This window comes from Tamandua tetradactyla, chromosome 16 (genome assembly GCF_023851605.1).
Source record: "Tamandua tetradactyla isolate mTamTet1 chromosome 16, mTamTet1.pri, whole genome shotgun sequence".
In the NCBI taxonomy this organism is placed as follows: domain Eukaryota; kingdom Metazoa; phylum Chordata; class Mammalia; order Pilosa; family Myrmecophagidae; genus Tamandua; species Tamandua tetradactyla.
The window spans coordinates 9428706-9453309 of NC_135342.1; the positions used below are offsets into that span (position 1 = coordinate 9428706).

Sequence of the window (24604 nt, forward strand, 5' to 3'; positions counted from 1 at the left end):
AGTTGAACATTTTTGTCATCTGCGACAAGTTTGGCCAAGTTTTAGGGGTATGGACTGCAGAGTGGGAAGAACCTGCTTCTGCTTCTGACTTGGTGAGTTACTCAAGCTCTGAGTCATTGTCGTCATTTGTGAAAAGAGCTGTCATAATTCTTCATAGAGTAGTAATTACAATTAATTACTAAATAAGATTAAGGGAGCAAATGTATGAAGTGTAGTGCCTGGTGCATAGTATAGTCTGAATAAATAGTAACTGATTTTCTCAGTTTTTCTTCTTTTTTCCCAAGGGCTTTTTTACTTTAGAATTATGTTTCTTTTTAAATTTCTTTCTGTCTCTCTTCTTAAAAATTTCTTTGACAATGAGCGGGCAGTGGTGGCTTAGTGGCAGAGTTCTCACCTGCCATGCCAGAGACCCAGCTTCGATTCCCAGTGCCTGCGTATGTGGAAAAAAAAAGGAAAAAAAAATTTCTTTGACATTATGTTCTTACATTTCCTAATACCTACTACTTTTACATTCTGGAGAAACCATACTTTGTCCATAATGACTTATTTTCCTAGTGTTTTACATAATTTTTTTCCTCTAGAAATGAAAAGTCATTTTGATTTGCTTCAACATAATCCAGTGATGGAGTGAAGTTAGGTACTATAGACAAGAAAGTAATTAGATTTGAGTTGATAATTGTTGAAGCCACATGATGGGTATGTGGAGTTGGCTTCAGTGTTCTTTTTCCTTTTATACGTGACGTTTAATTATACTGTACCTTGTTCAGCTCCTTGAATTTTTTCTTAATTAAACACTTTTTTGCTCCTCCATTTACAAGTGAAATTGTTTTTTTTTAAGGTTTTTGCCAAGTATAATACTATTTGAAGAAAAATAGAATATTATAGCATCTTAGAAGCCCTCATCTCATCTTCATCTCCTCCCTCCTATCCAGAGGAAATGCTTATCCTGACTTATAATGTCAGAGTAGATTTCCCTGGCTTTGAATTTTATATAATTGGATTCTTAAGGTAAATGGCCTTTTGTGTATGGCTTGTTTTTGAGATTCATTTAAGTTGCTGCATATAGCAGTAGTTCATCTCTTTTCATTACTGTAGAGTATTCCATTGTCTGATTATACCCCAGTTTATTTTATCCATTCTGTTAATAGGCGTTTAGGTTGCTTTTGGCTTGTAGTTGTTATGAGTAATGCTGCTATGAAAATTTCTGTACATGTCTTTTGAACATAAAAGTTATATTGTATGTATATCTAGGTGTAGAATTGCTTGAACTTAGGGTATGCTAGGTACAAGGATTAAGGACAAATCCCTGGTCATAATGGGATCTTACTCTGTAACAGAGAGAACAAGCAGGCAAAAAGCTAGAAGGTAGTAGATTAATGGGGTCAGTAAACTTTTTGATAGCACAGCAGATAATAAATATTTTAGGTTCTATGGGCCAGATGGTCTCTATTCCCAACTCAGCTCTGCGATTGTAGTGTGAAAATTACCATAGAGAACACCTAAAAAAAAAATAGGTGTGGCCATGTTTCAATAGAACTTTATTTGCATAGGCAGTTCTCCATCCTGCTGTAATGCCAACCTCTGAAAAATTAGAATAGCATGATTAATAAACTAGACCAACATAAAATACTGCACCCAATAATTTTTCTCAAATGCACACAGAACAATTATAAAAAGTTAACGTAAGGGTACACAGGTGGTTCAGTGGTAAAATGCTTACCTTCCCAGTGGGAGACCCGGGTTTGATTCCTGGACCATGTACCCCCCTCCCCCCCAAAAAATAAAGTTATTATATGGTGAGCTATAGAGCAATTCTAAACAAATTTCAAAAGATTGAAATTATAATCACAGTGGAAATAATTGTGATTTGCATTTTAATAGTAATCCTACATGTTACCCTTTGTGGAATTCAGTTTAACCAGTCAGTGTAGGGAATTTACGGACTTAAATGCATTTCTTAGAGAAGAAGGAAGGAATCATAAAAATGTGCTTTCATCAGTTGTAACAAATGTTCTACACCAGTGCAAGGTGTTAATAAAAGGGTGTTATATGAGAATCCTGTGTTTTAGGCATGATTGTTCTGTTAACCCACAACTTCTCTAATTAAAAAAATGAGAGAATAAGGAAGGATGAAAATCAGTGAGTAAGCATCTACCTCTGTAGTTCTCTTTCTTATATTCTGTTGATTTGTGGTTGTAAATGTTGGCTTCATATAGTTAGTAGAGAAACTGCCTCTTTCTTTGATATGTGCATTTGTAAATAATATTGGGACATCTGCACTGTAAAGATTAGATATAATTCAGCTGGGAACCCATTAGGCCCTGGTGACTCTTCTCAACTTTTTTTTTCATAGAAATTCTCAAACAGATCCAAGAGTAGAGAGAATAATATAAACCCATGACCCAGCTTCAAGAATTATGAACTCATGGTCAGTCTTCATCCATTCCTCCTCCATTTTTTTTTTCCTGGAAGATTTTTGCAGCATATCCAAGGCATCATGTTTTTTTTAACTTAAAAAAAATTTTTTTTCTTGAGATATAACATGTATACAAAAAGCAATAAATTTCCAAGTACATTTTAACAAGTAGTTATAGAACAGATTTTAAAGTTTGATGTGGATTACAGTTCTATGATTTTTCATTTTTTTCTAGGTCCTTCCAAGACACTGGAGACCAACAGAAAGATCTATTCAGCAGTCATACTCATTTGCTAAATCCTATCTTCTCTGTTATACTCCTCCTTCTCTTTAAATAACATACATACATAAGAACAATATATTTCAAAGTACGTTGCAGCAATTAGTTGTAGAACAGATTTCAGAGTTTGGTATGGGTTATGATTCTATAATTTTAGATTTTTATTTCTAGCTGGTCTAAGGTAATGGAGGCTAAAAGAAATATCAGTATAATGAGTCAGTCCTCTTATTTGCTAAACCCTGCCTTCTCTGTATAACTCTACCATTGCCTTTGATCTTTCTCCCACTCTTTAGGGGTATTTGGGCTATGCCCTTTCTAGCTTTTTCATGTTAGAAGGGGCAGTCAATAATATGGGATAAGGGGACGGATATAATTGGTGTTCCTAAAGGGCTGGCCCTCTATATTTCAGGACTTGTCTGGTCCAAGGACCCATCTGGAAGTTATAGTTTTCTGGAAAGTAATCCTAGTGCTTGGGACCTTTCTAGAATCCTATATCATGCCCTAGATATTCTTTAGGATTGGCAGGAGTGGTTTTATTTGGGATTTGGCAAGTTATGATAGGTAGCAGTGTCTAACTGAAGCATGAATAAGAGTGACCTCCAGTGTATGATTTCAGTCTTTTTAAATTTATTGAGACTTGCTTTGTGACCCAGCATATGGTCTGTTCTTGAGAATGATCCATGAGCACTTGAGAAAAAGTTGTATCCTGCTGTTGTGGGGTGTAATATTCTGTAAATGTCTAAGTCTAGCTCATTTATAGTATTATTCAGATTCTCTGTTTCTTTGTTGATCCTCTTTGTAGATGTTCTGTCCATTGATAAGAGTGTGGAATTGAAGTCTCCAACTATTATGGTAGACGTGTCTATTTCTCTTTTCAGTGTTTGCCTCATGTATTTTGGAGCATTCTGGCTCGGTGCATAAATATTTATGATTGTTATGTCTTCTTGTTGAATTGTTCCTTTTATTAATACATAGTGTCCTTCTTTGTCTCTTTTAACTGTTTTACATTTGAAGTCTAATTTGTTGAATATTAGTATAGCTACTCCTGCTCTTTTCTGATTGTTATTTGCATGAACTGTCTTTTCCCAACCTTTCACTTTCAACCTATGCTTATCTTTGGGTCTAAGGTATGTTTCCTGTAGACAGCATGTAGAAGGATCCTGTTTTTTAATCCATTCTGCCAGTCTATGTCTTTTGATTGAGGTGTTTAATCCATTAACATTTAGTATTATTACTGTACAGGCAGTACTTTCTTCTACTATTTTGCCTTTTGGATTTTATATGTCGTATCTAATTTTCCTTCTTTTTACCTTTACTGATAGTCTTCATTTCTACACTCTTCTCCATACCTCTCTCTCCTCTCTTTTCTTGTCTGTCTGTAGTGCTCCCTTTAGTATTTCTTGCAGAGCCGGTCTCTTGGTCACAAATTCTCTCAGTGATTTTTTTTTCTGAAAATGTTTTAATTGGTCTCTCATTTTTGTAGGACAATTTTGCTGGATATAGAATTCCTGATTGGTAGTTTTTCTCTTTTAATAATTTAAATATTCCACTGTCTTCTCGCCTCCATGGTTTCTGCTGAGAAATCTGTGCATAGTCTTACTGGGCTTCCCTTGTATGTGATGGATTGCTTTTCTCTTGCTGCTTTCAAGATTGCTTTTGTCTTGCTGCTTTCAAGATTCTCTCTTTTTCTTTGACCTCTGACATTCTGATTAGTATGTGTCTTGGTATATGTCTATTTGGATCTGTTCTCTTTGGGGTATGCTGCACTTCTTGGATCTGTAATTTTAAGTCTTTCATAAGAATTGGGAAATTTTCAGTGTTAATTTCCTCCATTGGTTTTTCTCCTCCTTTTCCCTTCTCTTCTCCATCAGGGACACCCACAACATGTATATTCATGTGCTTCATATTATTATTCAGTTCCCTGAGTCCCTGCTCATATTTTTCCATTCTTTTCCTTATATTTTCGTTTGCTTGTTGGATTTCAGATGGCCCGTCCTCCAGTTCACTAATCCTATCTCTGCCTCTTGAAATCTGACATTGTAGGTTTCCATTGTTTTTTTCATCTCTTCTACTGTGCCTTTCATTCCCTTAGGTTCTGTGATTTGTTTTTTCAGACTTTCGATTCCTTCTTTTTGTTCATTCCTTGCCTTCTTTATATCCTCCCTCAATTCATTGGTTTGATTTTTGATGAGCTTTTCCATGTCTGTTCAAACATTCTGAATTAATATTGAACTCCTGTATGTCATTTGAATTGTTGATTTGAGTTGTTGGGGGAGGGGCGCCAGCCACCATGGCTTGGGGAACTCATAGTTCTGGGGGGGCTCGCAGACAGTCCAGCTGGTTCAGACTGGGGTACGCTGTGTGTCCGGTCACTGACGTGGCCCCAGCAGTTGTTCTGTACTGTTCCTGGTTATTTAGTAGCTGTTCTGGAGGACGAACTGAATCCCACGCCACGCTAAACCGCCATCTTGGCACCTTTGTGACCTCCAGCATAGCCTCTCAACTCTATTTGAACTCTCTCAGCCACTGATACCTTATTTCTTATACTACTTTCCCCCCTTTTGGTCAGGATGGCATTGTTGACCCAGAGTGCCAGGGCCAAGCTCATCCCTAGGGGTCATTTCCCATACCATCAAGGTGCCTTTCATCCCTGGATGTCAGTCCCATGTAGTGGGGAGGGCAATGGTTTCACTTGCAGAGTTGGACTTAGAGAGAGAAAGAGCACATCTGAGCAACAAAAAAAAGTCCTCTAGAGGTGACTCTTAGGCATACTTATAGGTAGACTAAGCTTCTCTGCTATACACGTAAGTAAGCTTCACATGAGCAAGCCTCAAGATCAAGGACTTGGCCTATTGATTTGAGTGTCCCTAATGTTTGACACAGTATCCAGGGGTTACCTGGTGGTAAAGTTTAATAGTTTCATAATTTTCATCCCATCCCTCAAGAGACTTTGCCAGTACTTTTTGATTATCTGCTTAGTATACTCTAGGATGTATCTAGACATTACATTCAGCTATACAATATTAAAGGCTTTCCTTCTTATTTTGGGCTTCCTGTGTTTGGATTGTTTAAATGATCTATCCAGGCAGGTTGATTTAGATTATGTGCTACAGAACAGAAAACCTACGTTCTGGACATAATAAAACTTTATTCTTTTGGTCTGAAAGAATATGTAAAGTTCTAAAATACAAGCAGTGTCTTCCTTACCCCTGTATTATGAATTCCTTAATCCTGACCCAATTGGCTTCATTCTTATCTCTAAATACCAGATTATGCATATATAATACAGTCCCTCAAAATCCAGAAGTAACAATTATCACTCTGGGCTAAATATGACTACTATAAGAGCTTACAATCTTATATGTATTTTCTAAAGCATCATGTTCTTTTATTTGTAAATATTCCAGTATATGTCCCTAGCTGGTAAATTCATTAAAAACATTTATGACTACTTAGCCATTTTCACATGTATCAAAATTAATAATAATTCCTTTGTTTTTTTGAATGTCCTGTCCATGTTATTTTTCTGATTGTCTCAAAATTGTCTTTTAACATTTGATTGTTCAAATCATGATTCAAATAATGTACATGCATTGCTTTTGCTTGTTAAATATCTTAGGTCTCTCTTATAATTCCCATAACAGTACACTTTTCTCCTTAATTTTTTTGTCCAAATGCCTTTTAATGCATTGTGAAATGAAGTATACAGCACCATCTATGAAGGATTCTTGACTGAAAAAAAAAATTGAACATGGAACTAATGAAATCTCTAAATTCAACTAAATTCAAAGTTGGAAGTTGGGGCAGATGGGGAAGAACAAGTGGAGCTGTACCATGATGAAGTAATCAGCCAAATCCAGAAGGTAGGACATCCTGTGGGATAAATGACCAGTTCTCTTCTCACTCCCTCCCTCTCTACTTCTTTTCGTTCCTTCTAAAACATATAAGGGTATGAACTTCAGATGATTTGGCAGCTAAACTTTATTTCACATCGCGATCTCTTTTTATTTAGTTAGTTTTTTTACTTAAACATTTTACTTTGAATTTTTAGTTTAAAAGAATCTTGTGCTTAATGAAAAAATAAAGATATAAATTCACTTTCCAGTCTAGTATTCAACTAAATTGTTATATTTCCTTTTGTGAGTGCGAGTGAGTATATGTATGTGTACATGCATATATGCGTGCACAGATATAGATGTATTGCTTTACTTTAGCAGAAATACAAGATCATGTTATACATAATAACTATAGTGTTTTAATTTGTCAGAGCTGCTATCACAGATACCATACAATGAGTTGACTTAATAAACAACAATTCATTAACTCACAGTTTTGAGGCTAGAATTTGTCTGAAATCAGGGTATGGGCAAGGCCTGCTTCCCCTCTGAAGATTGTAGTTTCTGGTGCTGACAATTCGTAGGTTTCCTTGGCTTGTATTTCTGCCTTCTGTCATATGGCTGTGTCTTCTCCCTTCTGACCGCTGGGTTGTCTTTATTAAGGCCCAGCCTGTTCAGTTCCCCACATCTTAACTAAAAATAACTTCTTCAGAAGGACATAATAATTGTAACAGAGAAGTTAGGATATAACAAATGATTATCACTACTGAATCATTATAAAGATGTTTCTTTTTAGTTTCTAATGTGTTAGAACGACCAGAAGGAAATACCTGAAATTACTGAACTGTAACCCAGTAGCATTGATCTTTGATAATGATTATATAACTATATAGCTTTTATCTTATGACTCTGTGATTATAAAAACCTTGTGACTGATACCCCCTTTATCCAGTCTGTTGTTAGAAGAGTAGTATAATAAAGACATGCATGGGGAGAAAATTGAGGAATATAGGATACCTAGAGAAGTTAGAGAAGGAAGGAAGCATTACTTAATATGTATAGAATTTTTAACTAGATTGAAATTAAATGTTTGGGAATGGATGGAGGTGAGGGTAGCTCATTCTTGGGATTATAAGAAATAGTAATGTAGGTAATTTGATTGAAAGTAGTTTAAAGTCATGTATGTAAATAAGTTCTTTCATGAACCACTACAAATATAAAAAAATAATAGAGGCACATATGGGAAATGACTATGGCAAACTGTTGACTATAGGTAACAATAATTCAATATTCTTTCATCAACACTGACAAATGTACTATACCAATACTATGGGTCAGCAGTAGTGGGGTGATAAGGAGTAGGAGAGGACTTGAGTTTTATTATTTTATTCTTATTTCTGTTCTAGAGTAATGGAAGTGTTCCTAAATTTATCCTGGGGATGTATGCACACCTATATGGTGATACTGTGAGCCAGTGATTGTATACTTTGGATGGTTTGGTGTGGTGGGTGAATATATCTTAATAAAATTGAGAGGAAGAAAAGGTCCTCATAACAATGGGTTCACACCCACAGGGGTGCACATTAAGATTAAGAACATGTTTTGGGGTACATAGTGTGCTTTGTTCATTGAGATGTATATTATGGGCATCTTTTTATTTTGGTAAACAGGGATTCAAATATAAAATAATTGTATACTATTCTGTTAGATGAATTGTAAGTATTTATTCAGTTAATCCTCTTATTAGTGAACCTAACTAGTACCTTTACATATGTTTTTGCTCCCTTTGCCATTTTGTTCCTTTGTGTAAACTCTTGAATACAGAATGTTGAATAAAAAATTACATGTACTTTGAAAATGTTCAGTACATTACGTGAGCAAATTCCCCAGTCATGTTCTATCATGTATTATAGATCTACAATATTTATGTAAGGAAATGCTAGCATTTTTCATGTGTTATTTTTATGTCAGTTTCAACCATTTGACTATACTCTTCTTTTTGTTAATTATCCATTTCAATTACTTGGGTTTTCTAAGTGAACAGTAATGTTAGGCTTGCACTGATAATTTGACTCCTTTTCTCTAATATTGATAATTGTTATTTATTTCTTTTCTCTAATTGCATTGGGAGTCATGGTCAGACCAGTGATGAATAAGAATAGTGATTCTTTGCCCCCTTTTCATGCCTCGTAGAAATGCTTCTTATAAGTCCCTGGCTTCCGGTTGGTAATATAAAGTGATTGTGGTTGTTTTACTCTTGAGATTTTTCCTTTTTTGTAAAGAAATAAAGTGTTACAGATAAAACTAATATTGCAATTCCAAGTCCGAACTCTATTCCTTCCCCTTTCTTCTCAGAAGTAACCACTCATGCTTATTTTTAGACTTATAAATATGTTTTTATTTACGAAAAATTACTAATATTTTTGTGTGCTTTAAATTTTTGTACAAATGATGTTATACTTTATTCTTCTTTGTACAAGACATACATAGGGTTTTTTTGGTTTTTTAATCAGCCTAAATAAGTAACCACTCCATTAGTAGCCTATCGTGGGTTTGTAACAAAAGCAGCACCAAATTTTATGAAATGATTTCCCAATATCTATTTAGATGATCATTTCTGTTCTAACCTATTTTATTTATTGGAAGCTATTGGTTATCAACCTGACATCTGTGCCACTTTCCTTATTTTGGAAACGCTTACTTAATTTAGGTAACTATCCATTTGGGACTTTGACCTTAACCTCAATTCAGTATGAAGTCCAAATTAGTCTAACCTATCAGAGTGATTGACATATCAGTTCCATTGCATTTTCCAGTTATGTGAAAGTCCATTCGATGTGAAGGAAAATTGGCCAAGTTGCTTTTGGGAAATAGTTGGATCCTGGGTCTTCCAGCCCATTAATGCATAACAACCACCTTTTCTTACCTCTTTTCCGCCTCGGAGGCATTCTACATTCAGGTTGGATACCATTTTTGGGGAGTTAGCACTGCAGAAAGGCTAGACTGAAGGGCTGGGGTGGGACCAAATGGTCTCAGGATAGGAGTTGGGGATGGAGTGGATATTCAACAGTGTGTTCACCCCTGTGTCAGAGTGAACAGACCAACAGTGTCAGAGAATGGACCCTCTTCTTGGAGGGTACAGAAGAGCTAGTGAGAGAGCCTTATTTAGAAATGGTTTGTTGCCTCATGCAGTGAAAGCATAATTCACATTGACCTCGCAGTGTTAGTGTCCTCAGAGTGTGTGTATCTAGCATGGCTCTAGAGCTTGGATCTTGAGGAGACTGATCTCTCATCTACTGCTTCTGAGGTAAGGATGGGGCTGCTTTTGCACTCCTGTTTATGTGGAAGAGCTGGCTGGGTGTGAACAGTGAATGTTATAAGAGCTGATTTCCAGGGCCTGTTTTTACAACTTTGTGTGGCCACCCCACATTATGATACAGTAGGAAGTACCGTTCCTAAAGGGAGTGGGAAAGAAAATAAATTTGTATCATGAGGCTGTTGGAAGAGGGAAATTAATAATGAGAGAGACAGATGAGGGTTCACATTCCCACACTACTACTTAGAAAGAATGTTATACCAGCAACATCCTTCATCTCACCAAGCCTCAGCTTACTCATGTTTAATATGGAGATAATACTTAGTACCCTATGGAATAGTACTGAGGGTTAAATAAGGCAGTGCTTATAGTGATTTGTTTAGTACTTTGGTCTACAAGCTAGGGTAATTGTCCCAGAGCACAACACAGAAACTTTAAGAACATGTGGACACAGGTGCTTTTCAGTCAGTTTTCAGAGATACCATTTCTATATATTGTCTTTCCTAAAATTTGTTTTTGTGAGAACTTGCCAGTGAACAATACCATGAGCTGTTTTTTTTCCCATCTTCTCTTTCATATCCACTCTGTTCCACTTTTGCCAAAAAAAAAAAAAAAAAGGTGTTCCTCCCTTTCATTCTGTGTCTGTCTCTGGAGCACTTCCACACCATGTAAAAGCTTCCAGGGTGTTAAAGAGGCAGATGGAATACTGGAACCTTATGCTAAGGTGAGCCCGCATGGCAAAGAAGACTAAATTGTTGCCCTAGGTACGTTATCTCTTATAATTGAATTTTCTCTTGAATCCACAGATCTAATCTACAGAAATAAAACATTTTAATTTATAGAAGAAGGAAGAGGTCCCAGGCTTGAGAAATCACTGTTTCTCTTAACAGCCTAACCTGAGATCCGTCCACAACTTTTGGGCAGGAAACAGTATGCCCTAAAGTTGTTAGTCTTTTCTTAAGATCAGAAGGAAATGACCAAGGCGCAGGTGAGGTTTGTTTTCATTTTTTCCCCCACTGGATTTGTAGATGCTTCTAAAAGGTCGTGTGGTTAAATAAGATCCGTATTTTGATAATAATCACAAACTTCCAGAAAATAAGCTTAAATTATCACCTTAAAATCAGGGCAAATTAGGAAAAGAACAGCAGGTTGTAGCGTTCACCCGAAGTTCTTAAAGATGGATGAGTGGCTTTTGAGACCTTGTGGGTTTCCTTAGCTATGAACTTGAGCCTGCTTTTCTTAGTAGCCATAATAACAAGGAAAACATGAAAAGTTACATGATTTGCAATGTTTGTGAGGAGAAGGCAAACTATGCTTCAGGGGAATTAAACATTTCATTGCTCTTAGATATTAAGAAATTTCTTTTCCTAGCTCTTCAGAGATTTTGTGGTAGACAGTACCTTTAAAGACAACCTTGGAATGAAGGCATACCATGTTTCTTTTGGCTTTTTCTTATAGTGTTCTTCAGGTAAGCTAAATGGATCATACCAAAGCAGACTTGGATTGGACAAAATTCTACAAAAACTGTAGCCTAACCATAGAGCTTTCTGGTAGTCTGACTACCAGAATAAAGAATAAAGCCTGGATTATTCAATAAAGTGAATGGACTGGTTGACCTTCAAATGTTCTTCCATGAAGAATTCTCTCAATCAGATATTTGTTATTGATATGGCAGGAGATAGCTGAAAGTTCCATTCTTTAATGAAAGCTTGGAGTGTAGATTTTGACAGTGCTCCCTTCAATCCTTCTTAACCCCAGGTTCAGAAAATGAAGTCAAAGCCCATTCTTGTTTTGGTCCTCGTATTTTTAATTGGTCAAATAAAACATGGCTACATTTGCATGCAAGAGATTCAAGCAAATTTGTTGTGAAAGAGAATGTTTCCTTTCACCCTCTCACCTGCAGAATCCCCAACCCAAAGTTAACAAATGTTAGTAGTTTGGATCTCCTTCTAGTCCCTTTCTATGAATTTATGTGTGACAGAATATACATATATTTATATTGCGTTTCTACATTTACACATAAGTGCTTATACAATTGTATATGCTATTAAAATTTTACGCCTTGGCTCATTATTTATAGTGTTTGGGACCTTGATATATATATATTTTTGTATGCTGTATGGTGGGGAGTGGCATGCTTCATTCATTTTCCTTGTGATGATTCCGTTGTTGCAGCCGCATTTGTTGATTTTTTTTTTTTCAGGGATATGCACGGGCCGGGAATTGAACCCGGATCTCCTGCATGGCAGGCCAGAATTCTACCACTGTACTACCCTTGCACCCCTGGGGCCTTGATTTTTCATTTAAGAGAATGCTTGAAGATCTTTCAATATCAGTATTATAGATCTACCTCAGTAGTTTTAGTGTTTGCATGGGTTTATAACTTGGAGGTGCTGTAATTACTTAGATTTATTGATGTTTTTTTCAGAATTATAAGCAAATATGAACATTCTTACTGCACATTGTTTTACATATATGCATTATTGTGTTAGCATTCTTTTAGGTTAGTGTTCTAGTTTACTAGGTGCCGGAATGCAACACACCGGAAATGGATTGACTTTTAATAAAAGGGGATTTATTTTGTTAGTTCTTCAGAGGAAAGGCAGCTGACTTTCCACTGAGATTCTTTTCTTGAATGCCGGCCTTCTCTCCAGGCTCCTGGGTTCCAACAACATTCCCCGGGGTGACTTCTTTCTGCATCTCCAAAGGCCTGGGCTGAGCTGCGAGTGCTGAGATGAGGAATGTCGAGCTGCTTAGGCTGTGCTACATTGCGCTCTCTCATTTAAGCACCAGCCAATTAAGTCAAACGACATTCATTGCAGCAGACATGCCTCCTAGCCGACTGCAGATGTGATTAGCAACAGATGAGGTTCACGTACCATTGGCACAAGTCCATAGCAACAGAACTAGGTGCCTTCACCTGACCAAGTTGACAACTGAATCTAACTACCACAGTTAGTAAAAACTAAGTAGCAGAATTCCATGGCCTTATGGTATGTGAAATAGTCACTGTATGCATAATTTATTATAAGAAAAATTATCAGAGTATGTTCCTGTCTGTCTAGTCCGTATCACCTATTGAAAGCTATCACAGATTGCACTTGGGTATGTTATTACAGGAATCATTATCATTTCAAGATGTGGCTGTGGGCTTCACCTGGGAGGAGTGGCAGTTATTGAACCCTGCTCAGAAGGACCTATACAAGGATGTAATGTTGGAGAACTATAACAACCTAGTATCATCAGGTAAGGACGACATAACTAGGTCATTTACTGTGAACTCAATCAATTGCCTTTCTCATTCCATGAAATCTGTAAGGTCCTTAAATATTTAATGATTAGAACTTAAATATTACAGGGCATAGACTTTCTCTTTTTGGCCCTAGAGTGCATGTTCTCCTCCTCTGAGTAAAAGGCTTTTACTTCACCAAAGTATAAATAATGTGGTCCCTGAAATATAATTTCCTTCACTTTTCATTGATTCCCCAAGCATAATTATTTGGTGCCAGGTATTCATTGACTTCCTGTTTTAGAGTTTCAAGCTACCAAATCAGATTCACTTTTCAAGTTGGAGCAAGGGGAGCGACCATTAATGGAAGAGAGTATAATCCATAGTCGAACCTGTGTAGGTGAGTGAAAACCAAGAAAATGGGGACAAAGGACAATAAGATCCCAATTGGTCATTGAAGGTTGACACTTCTGAAATGTTTGGAGGATTCTGTGCCAGCTAGTTATACAGAAACCTATGCAACACCTTTATTCATCTCTCTTTATTCAGGCTGTTCTTTGCCTGATAAAGGACAATGTCTCTACTTTTTTCTATCTTCAGAATCTGCTCACAGTCTGTCTCATCTAGGACTTTGATTTCTTGCCTGATTGCTTTCTTCCTAGCCTCCTCAAGTCTTTTCCTCTTTTTTTGTAGTAGTATAACTTCCTGTTCTCTGTCTTACTTGCTATGAAATTCCCCATCTCTATCCATTTACATAACTTTGCACTTAGCACTTTTGTCTACTTGTGCATACCACTGCCTTTTTTGAAAGGGTTGATTTCCTTTCTCGACAGCTTACCCACCTTAGTTCATTTAAAAACCACATATGCCACATCTCTCATGGCATCTCTGTCTACTTATTCTTCCCTTGCTCCCAAGTCCTGTAGTTTTATGCTTATTGCTCATATCCTTTGAAAATCTACTTCATTTTCTAAGCCTAAACTCTGTTCTGTGGTAGAGATTCCAAAATCAACATCTTCCCAACTAATGTCTATTCTGAACTCTAATCCTATTTTTCCTGCCACCAGCACAATTACCCTATTATTTTCTACCCCCTGTGTGAGAAACTAGAATCCTCCTATCTCCCAGATAATCTCTTGTCACCATGACAAGTAGATTCATATATACTGAACATTTAAACTCTCTGTACTCCGATGCACCCTAGTTAAATTCTCTTTTTGTAGTATAACTTGTTCTCTAGTTCCAATTTTTGCCTGTACCCAGGACAAATTGGGTACAGGCAAAAATTGTTACTTGTGAATCCTACTTCTTTCAGCTTCTATGTCAGAAACCAGGGTCATTTTTCCTCCCAGTAATCCCTTCCCTAGTGCATTTTATTTTGGTTCTGCTGTACTGCCTGATCACCTTTCAATTGCCTGGAATCATCTCCATTTTCTCTGTTCTATTATTTATAAAGACCTCTGCTGTTCTTATTAATTTTCGTTGTCTTACGAAGACATTTTGAATTCCCACCTCAAACCAGACCATGAAAGTTTTTGGTTGCATTGCTCCAATTCCTGCACACATTGACTAATTCCAGTTTTTCCATTAGTTCCTTTGATGTTATGGCTGCACTTACCTCTATGTAGGGGTTCTTAAACCAGCAGAACTTGAGAAAACAGGAGGATGAATATTGGTCGAAATAGTAAGATGTTCAAGTATATTTCGAGGTTGAGAAGGTAACAGCCCAGCCAAATAAAATGAGAAGAGTTGAGCTGAGAGAGGAAGAGAATTAGAAAAAGAAGAGACATAAATTCTACCAAGGAGGAAGAAGTGATATGTTTTGTTCAATGCCTGCCAATATGTAAAGTAGCATGAGCACTGGCATCTACATGCTTAATTAAGGTTGCATTTTTTCCATCCAGATACTTCAACAAGGAGACCATGTGCCCATAACCAGGAACTAGTCCCTCCTGAGTGTGTGCACAAGAGCACTCCAACTCCTGGGATAACCCATATAAATATTGATCCTTGCCCAGGCAGACCTGGAAGTCTCACCCAGGAGGGGACACTGTGCCTGGGACCCTGTGGACCGACTGGGACTCTGATCAGCTAAAGCCCGGGACTGCCCCAGACAGAAATATTAGATGTGGGGACATTCTCTGGTTTAGTGAGAATCTTTCCCTGTCTTGTTTGCTTTCACTTTTACAGTCTGCTGGCCAGACTTTCAGTTTGAGCTTGTTTTTTCTTTTTATCTCCTTGAAGTAGTTTTTTCTACACCAGTGTATCTATGGAACGCCTTATTTTCTGAATTTCATATGCCGCTGTTTCACATAGACAGTATTCAGGAGCAGAAGGCACGATTTGATTAACAATTTAAACAATTTATTGATTACTTTAAAAGCCTATTCTTGGATTATCTGATTATTAATTCAAAATGATTATATAAAACAATACATGCATTGACATAAACAAGTACAGCAAACAAGCAAGCATAAGAAACTTAAATTTGGCCTATTGTGGATATTCTAGTCTGCTAGCTGCCGGAATGCAATATACCAGAAACAGAATGGCTTTTTTTTTTTTTAACTTTTTTATTAATTAAAAAAAATTAACGAACAAAACATTTAGATATTCCATTCTACATATACAATCAGTAATTCTTAATATCATCACATAGCTGCATATTCATCATTTCTTAATACATTTGCATCGATTTAGAAAAAGAAATAAAAAGACAACAGAAAAAGAAATAAAATGATAATAGAGAAAAAAAAAACTATACGTACCATACACCTTACCCTTTGCTTTCATTTACCACTATTTCAAACTGAATTTAACATTTGTTCCCCCTATTATTTATTTTTATTCCATATGTTGTACTCTTCTGTTGATACAGTAGTTAAAAGGAGCATCAGACATAAGGTTTTCACATTCACAGAGTCTCATTGCGAAAGCTATATCATTGTTCAATCATCATCAAGGAACATGGCTACTGGAACAAAGCACTACATTTTCAGGCAATTCCCTCCAGCCTCTCCACTACATCTTGAACAACAAGGTGATATCTACTTAATGCGTAAGAATAACCTCCAGGATAACCTCTTGTCTCTGTTTGGAATCTCTCAGCCATTGACACTTTGTCTCGTTTTACTCTTCCCCCTTTTGGTCGAGAAGGTTCTCTCAATCCCTTGATGTTAATTCTCAGCTCATTCTAGGGTTTTTCTCAGTCCTTTGATGCTGAGTCTCAGCTCATTCCAGGATCTTTGTCCCACATTACCAGGAAGGTCCACACCCCTGGGATTCATGTCCTACGCAGAGAGGGGGAGGGTGGTGAGACTGCTCGTCATGTTGGCTGGAGAGAGAGGCCACATCTGAGCAACAAAAGAGGCTCTCTTTGGGGTGACTCTTAGGCCTAAATTATAAGTAGACTTGACCTATCTTTTGTGGGGTTAAGTTTCATGTGAACAAACTCCAAGATTCAGGGCTCATCCTATAGCTTTGGTTGTCCACACTGCTTATGAGAATATCAGGAATTCAACTTGGGGAAGTTGAATTTCTCCCCACTCTCACCATTCCCTGAAGGGGGCTTACAAATACTTTTCCAGTCGCTGATCAAATCATTCTGGGATTCATCAGCGGATCACTCTGGACAAACCAACAAAATTTCATGTGCTACCTGAGATTCCAAGTACTTATGACATTCAATCAAACTATCTACATGAGTTATATTAGGAAATGCTCTAGTCAAAATCTAAATTTTGTAACAAATAAACATTTTTTGCTTTAGTCTCACACACAAGGTGACATTTTAAACTATTAATTATCATCTATTTTCAGCACCCTGCAATAATGACATTCCTTTGTTCTTCCTCATGCAATAACATTTTTAAAATTTGTACATTGTACATTTCACTATTATTATACACTCTAGGCATTCCTAGATTATACCATCTTGATCTTTAACATCTATCTTTCTTTCTGATTTCATTTATGTCCCCAGCCCTCCTCCCTCTATCATTCTCACATGCAGCTTCATTCAATGTTTTAACATAATTACATTACAGTTAGGTAGTATTGTGCTGTCCATTTCTGAGTTTTTGTATCCAGTCCTGTTGCACAGTCTGTATCCCTTCAGCTCCAATTACCCACTATCTTACCCTATTTATATCTCCTGATGGTCTCTGTTACCAACGACATATTCCAAGTTTATTCACTAATGTCGGTTCATATCAGTGAGACCATACAGTATTTGTCCTTTAGTTTTTGGCTAGTCTCATTCAGCATAATGTTCTCTAGGTCCATCCATGTTGTTACATACTTCAAAAGTTTATTCTGTCTTAGAGCTGCATAATATTCCATCATATGTATATACCACAGTTTGTTTAGCCACTCGTCTGTTGATGGACATTTTGGCTGTTTCCATCTCCTTGCAATTGTAAATAATGCTGCTATAGACATTGGTGTGCAAATGTCCGTTTGTGTCTTTGCCCTTAAGTACTCTGAGTAGATACCTAGCAATGGTATTGCTGGGTCATATGGCAATTCTATGTTCAGCTTTTTGAGGAACCTCCAAACTGCCTTCCAAAGTGGTTACACCATTTGACATTCCCACCAACAGTGAATAAGTGTGCCTCTTTCTCCACATACTCTCCAGCACTTGTCATTTTCTGTTTCATTGATAATGGCCATTCTGGTTGGTGTCAGATGGTATCTCATTGTGGTTTTGATTTGCATTTCTCTAATGGCCAGGGACATTGAGCATCTCTTCATGTGCCTTTTGTCCATTTGTATTTCCTCTTCTGAGAAGTGTCTGTTCAAGTCTTTTTCCCATTTTGTAATTGGATTGGCTGCCTTTTTGTTGTTGGATTGAACAATCTCTTTATAAATTCTGGATACTAGACCTTTATCTGATATGTTGTTTCCAAATATTGTCTCCCTTTGTGTAGGTTGTCTTTTTATTTTCTTGATGAAGTTCTTTGATGCACAAAAGTGTTTAATTTTGAGGAGCTCCCATTTATTTATTTCGAGAGTTTTATTTTTGTTTCAGTTTTATTTTATTTATTTATTTATTTTACATGGGCAGGCTCTAGAAATCAAACCTGGATCTCCAGCACAGCAGGCAAGAACTCTGACACTGAGCTACTATTGCCTGCTCTTTCAATTTTATTTTATTCAGGGATATGTATAGACTGTGTGGGAACATTTTCAAACTACAGGCTTTGTCTCTTAAGATTCTTCTTCTGATTTGTTAGAAGAATCTGAGCATATGACATTTGAATGGCTTACGAGACAATTCTGCTTCAATCCTTGTAGTTGAATACACTCCCAGAGAGGATCGGATGTGTTGAAAGTCAGAAATGAGTGAATGCCCCAGTTGGAAAGGGTTGACATAGATATATAAAACTCTAAAATGATAGTGTTTGAATATGAGGCATATATGTTTCAGTGTAAGCCTGTGCAAATTGTTAAAATGACTGTGATGCAGACAGGGATGATTTTATGAAATTGGAGAAAATTGAGCTTTAATAAACTGTTTCAGAGAGAATAGAGTGCTTTTTCATGAAAACATGGTAAAATACTTTCTGTAAGAATGATGCTTGGATTTTGAATAAAAATGATCATGGAAGTCCTCATGAATCAGTAGTAAAAAGATGAGTTAGAAATTGGAAACGAGAAAGGCCATATGGGAGACTATCTTAATAGATTGGCCCGTAGGAGACTGTGTGAAAGGAGATGGCTTATCATTCTGGGTTTTTTGTTAATAATTGGATTAGAAAATTTAAATTTGGTTTTGTTTTCTTTTTTTTTTTTGCTAGCTCTAGAGAGCTTTGCCTGATAACTGGATAGTAGCACTATAACAGTAAGAAGGTATAGCTTGGAATTCTAAGAAAAATAGAAGATAAAGCAAATGAGTGTTTTGTATCTGGATGGGGAATGTGATTTCCCAGAGCTTCCTAATTGATGGATGCCAATTATTAAGTAGAAATTAAACAGATATTAAGTAAAAACATAGTATTAGTTTTAAGAAGAAAATTGGGGGGTGTCTATATCAAGGAGATTATAAAGACAAATTTAGGATCTGATGCTACACTGAGCAGTACATTGGTCACCAGCCACATGTAGCTATTTAAATTAAAATATAATTAAAATTACATAAAATTAAAAATTCATTTTCGCAGTCATTGCCCAAATTCAAGTCCTCTGTACCTATGTGTAGCTATTGGCTACCTTATTGGAAAACATAAATACAGAACATTTCCATCATTGCAGAAATTTTAAATTCTATTGGACAACACTGGACACAGATATGTTATGATTAAACTGATTGGAGAAGTTGATATTTCCATCAATTAGTACAACTGCATCACTATACTGGAGCAGAGGCCCAGGGGACTATTTTAAAATTCCAAATGGACACATATGTGTCTTGACATATTGTGCTGTGTGAGGTTGTATCACAACTCCATAGAAGGTTGGAATATTGACTTCTGTTTTTTTGTTTTTTGCATGGGCAGGCACCAGGAATCGAACCCAGGTCTCTGGTTTGGCAGGCTAGAACTCTGCCTGCTGAGCCACCATGACCTGCCCTCGACTTCTGTATTTTTTTTTTAATTTTTAAAATATTTTTTATTTAACCCAATACATCCAAGATAACATCACTTCAACACATAATCAATATAAAAAATAGTACTGATATATTTTACATACTTTTCTCATAGTATGTTTTTGAATCCCATGAAACAGTGGATTTATAGTTTTTATCAAATTTGGAAAATATAGGCCATTATTTCTTCAACGTTTTTTTCTGTTTCCTCCCCCAAGTCCTTCTGTACTCCCACTCAGCCCACCATCACCATTCTGGACTTCCAGTTACCTGAATATTGGGCTGCTTACTAAAATCCCATAACACACTCTTGCTTTATGGATTTTTTTTCAGTTTCATTTTTTTTCTCTGTTCATCCTATTTAAGTAGTTTCTTTTGTTATAGCTTCAAGTTTACCAATCTTTTCTTAAGCTGTGTCTAGTCTACTGTTGGTCCTATCCACTGTATTTTGTAATTTTCTTTCAACTCATGTATTTTTCATCTCCAGAATTTCAGTGTGGGTCTTTTTATATTGCTCATTTTTCTCTGCATCATGATCATGCTTTCCTCTACTTTCTTGAACATATGGAATATATTTTAAAACTGTTGAATGAACATTATATTTATAGTAGTAGTTTTAACATTCTTTTAATCCTATCATTCATATTATTTCTGAGTCACTATTTACTGATTAGTTTTTCTACTGGTTATGGGTTGTATTTTTCTGCTTCTTTGTATGCCTGGAAATTTCTGATTATGAATTTTATGCTGTTGGGTATCAGAGTTTTTGTTCTGGTTGCTTATTTGTTTGGTTTTCAATTCCTTCAAATATTGGGGGCTTTGTTCTGGGATGCAAAATATTTGATCCCTTGAAAGTATTTGATCCTTTGAGGCTTGCTTTCAAGCTTTTTACCCAGACAGCCAGTAGTCTAAGTGTAATTTGACCCCACTACTCAGGTAAGGCTCCTCTGAGGACTCAACCCAATGTCCCATGTATGAGGAGGTCTTTCCTTCTGGCTGGTGGGAAACAGACTATTTGAGGCCCGTCTGAGCTCTGAGCCCTGAGCCCTGGGGATTGATCTACTTGCTTTTTTTCAGTGGTTCTTTCTGGTTTTGGTAGTTGCCTTATACGCATAGGCAGATCAGTTCTCACCAAGGACTTGAGGGGGCTTCTCCTCTGCAGATCTCCCAGAATTCTCTCTCTGTACAACTCTCTCCTTTCTAGGATTCTTCCCCACAAATCTTCTTCAACTCAGTACAACTCCCAAACTCTGTTTGGGTTCTCCTTCCCTGAGAAGGCAAAGCTGTGATACTAGAAGACCTCACTTTATATTTCCCTTCTCTCAGGAATCACAATCTAGCATTGCCTATTGCCTATTACCCGATGTCTTAAAATTAACTCATATGTTTTATTCAGCATTAGTTGAGTATAGGTATGTAAATCTGCTTCCATTGTTCCATCATGGCCAAAAGATACAAAAATTTAGTAACCAGACTTCTGTATTTTTAATATGTAATTGGAGTTTTAGAAAAGTTTAGTTTTGCTGTACAGATGGAATGAGGGGGAAATTTTGGTAACAAGGTGATTATCTTACCACAGTAATCTTGGAAGGAGATACTACAGATCCTTCATTCTAATTTACTGATTCCAGATTTTGGTTACTCAAATCCATATTGCTTATTACTTGATCAGCCTACATATATTTTAATGTCTCTTCATGGGCTTTTCTATTCTCTGAGCATTTCCCTCTTCTTAAACTCTAAAAGTTGGAGTGCATAAAACTTTTATCCTGGGCCCTCCTTGTTTCTCTATCCTTCTAAATTATCTCATCTAGCCCCTTATAGTTGCAAATACTTAAATAATCTTTATATACCGGTGACTTAAAATTGTTATTGTAAAATAACATGAAATTGCTATCCAGAACTTTTTCCAACCTCATAGACTAACCGGGTACTTCATGGTCCTTCTTGAGTATATGACATCTCAAACTTGATGTGCTTTAAAATAAAGCATTTGATTCCCCACCAAATACCAAATGTATTCCCATAACCTTCCTGGTCTTATTAAATGATACCAGTACGCTTAAGCCATCTATGTAAGAGTTTGATTTTAAACTTTTACTACCACTAACGTTCATTCTAACAGAGTCCTATCTTTTCCTCTTAAAGACTATATCCTGAGCTTTTTCACATTTCTCCATCTCCATCGTACTCAGACATGTTCAAGCTATTATTTGTTGCCTGAACTTTCATAACCTCCTGTCTATTCTCTTCTACAATTTCATCTCTCAAATGAATTTCCCACATAACAGTCATGTGACCTTTTGAAAATATCATTTTCAGAACATGTTTTCCTGTCAAAAATTATTCAATGGCTTACTGCCATCATTCTTAGCTTAAAATCCAATTGTTACCAAATCCAATTTTGCCTCCCTTTTCAAACTTACCTATTCTTACTGCACTCAAGCTCAGGATATTCCAAGTATACCAGTCTCTCTCATGTTACTTGATCATATGCAAGTTTTTTCTGCCCCTGGGTTTTTGCAGTGGCATTTGCCTCTTGAACTAATCTACATCTATTTCTTTACATAACTTTGCTCTTTCTTATCCAATGATGTTCAGCTTTCTCTCTTTTATAGATGACTGCTTTATCTTCCATTGACCTATCATCCCTGTGTCATCTAGTTCATACCATTTTTCACATTCTATAACTTTGTTATTTCTTTGCTCAGTCTCTTTTTTTTCCTACTAGAATGACAGTTCCATGATGATAGAGAGTATATTAGTCACTTTAATGTCCCAAACTTCAGCCCATTCAGTAAATGTTGGTAATACAAATAGATCCATCCCTTACAATCCTAGATCAGATATCCTTCCATTTTCTTCTGTTTTTTTTTTTTTCCAATAGTAATTTGTTTCTGTTTCTACCTCAGTTCCCATTTTGCAAGTTCCTATTTGAAAGGCAGCCAAGTAATGTTTATTGATTATATACTATCCATCATTGTTTCTACTGTTTTCCTTTTCTTGATTTATAATTGTGTTTTTTCCATAGAGCATAGGGTACATTTCCACAGGGTACATTTCTCTTAGGTGGGATCTTGTAAGAGCCAGTCCAAATCATGGAACTTCTGTATATATTTTTTTCCTCTAAAATGATCATAGATGTTTTCATTGTTCTTTTTCCTAGAAGAAATGTGGGAGATTGACCATATGCAATGGCACCCAGAAAAAAATGAGCTTAGAAGTTTGGAAAGATGTCAGCAGAGTTATTCACTTGGAGATAATTTAAATTTAAACAAAAATCTTGTTCCCTTACAAACAAAGGTTTGGTTCATATTGTAAAAGTTTGAAATCTCGTTTGGATTTTGTTATCCAAAATGGAAGATATGCAGAAAAAGATTCTGATGAGTTTGGTGAATTTGAGAAATCATCTCTCCATATCAAGCATAATAAAACTCTTACTGGAATTAAATACCATTGATGTGTTAAATGCAGTAGCACTACATCACAGCTCAATGACCATCAGAAAGTATATACAGAAAAGAAACCACATGAATGCAGTGAATGTGGGAAAGCCTTCTACAGGGAAACATAGCTCATTAGACATCAGAGAACTGAAAGAGGAGAGAAACCCCATGCATGCAGTGAATGTGGAAAAACGTTCATGGGGAAGATTCAATTCACTGAACATCAGAGAACTCATACAGGAGAAAAACCTCATGAATGTAATGAAAGTGGGAAAGCTTTTTCCAGAAACTCACAGCTTATGGTACATCAGAGAGCCCATACAGTAGAGAAACCTTATGGATGCAATGAATATGGAAACGCCTTCAGCCGGAAGTGCCGGCTTAGTAGACATCAGCGATCTCATACTGGAGAGAAACTCTTTGGATGCAGTGAATGTAGGAAAGCCTTTTCCCAGAAGGCATATCTCATTGCACATCAGAGACTTCACACAGAAGAGAAGCCTTATGAGTGTAGCGAATGTAGAAGAACCTTCTTTTTTAAGTCAGACCTGACTAAGCATCAGAGAATTCATACAGGAGAGAAACCTTATAAATGTAGTCAGTGTGAAAAAGCCTTCAGTAGAAAGTCAAAGCTTATTCAGCATCAGCGAACTCATACTGGTGAGAGACCGTATTCATGTAGTGTGGTGAAGCCTTTGCCCCATGTCAGTACTTATTAAACATAAGAAAACTCATACAAGGGAGAAAGCTGTAAATTCACTGAAGGTGGAAGAACCTTCCTCAGGGAGCCATAGCTCTTTATACATGAGTGAACTCATACAGGAGCAAAACACTATGAACGCCTTTTTCATTAACTCAGACTTCATTAAACATTAGTGAGCTCCTAGGGAATAGAAATGTAGTGTCCATGAAGCAACCTTTTCCAAGAAGTCATGCCTCAGTAGATAATCGAGAATTTGCACAGGGGATACATCCTGCAAATGTGGTGAATGTGACACCACTTTCAATAATAAACTATGTCTTATATGTTACAGATATCATATAGAAACGAAATTAAAAAAACAAAACAAAACACCCTTGATACCAGGAATTTGGAAGAGCCATTAGCAAGAATCCCTTGCACATTATGTGTCAGAGAGCACATTTAGGACAAAAATGCTATGGATTCAATGGCTGAGGAGAACACTTTTATGAGGAGTTAGACTTATTAAATATCAGTGAAATCATATTACATAGAAATGTAGCTATTGTGAGGAAGCCTTTGCCTGAAGGTGAGAGCTAAGTTGTCAAAAAAATTTCTCACAGAGCCAAGATCTTAGGGAAAAAGTTGATAGTGTTTTCAGTAATCAATTTACTTCATTATGTTTCAGAAAAACAAAACTCTGCAGGCACTTAGTTTGGAAAATGTTTTTGGTAAAATGCATAATAACTCTTGGAAAACAGAAATCCCTGAAAGCAATAAACGATGGAAATTTCATCACTAATTTAACACATG

General features: G+C 36.5%; 1 protein-coding gene across 1 annotated transcript; it reads left to right on the forward strand.

Moving 5' to 3' along the window:
* The first annotated feature begins 25 nt into the window (after nt 1-25).
* ZNF577 (zinc finger protein 577) lies at nt 26-24598 on the forward strand. Its single transcript, XM_077130893.1, is given in 9 exon segments — nt 26-92; nt 6399-6559; nt 10655-10836; nt 12968-13094; nt 13382-13481; nt 22988-23787; nt 23790-23807; nt 23810-23948; nt 23950-24598. Coding segments are annotated over 7 exon segments (1404 nt in total). The 5' UTR covers nt 26-92; nt 6399-6559; nt 10655-10821; the 3' UTR covers nt 24155-24598.
* The last annotated feature ends 6 nt before the right edge of the window (nt 24599-24604 follow it).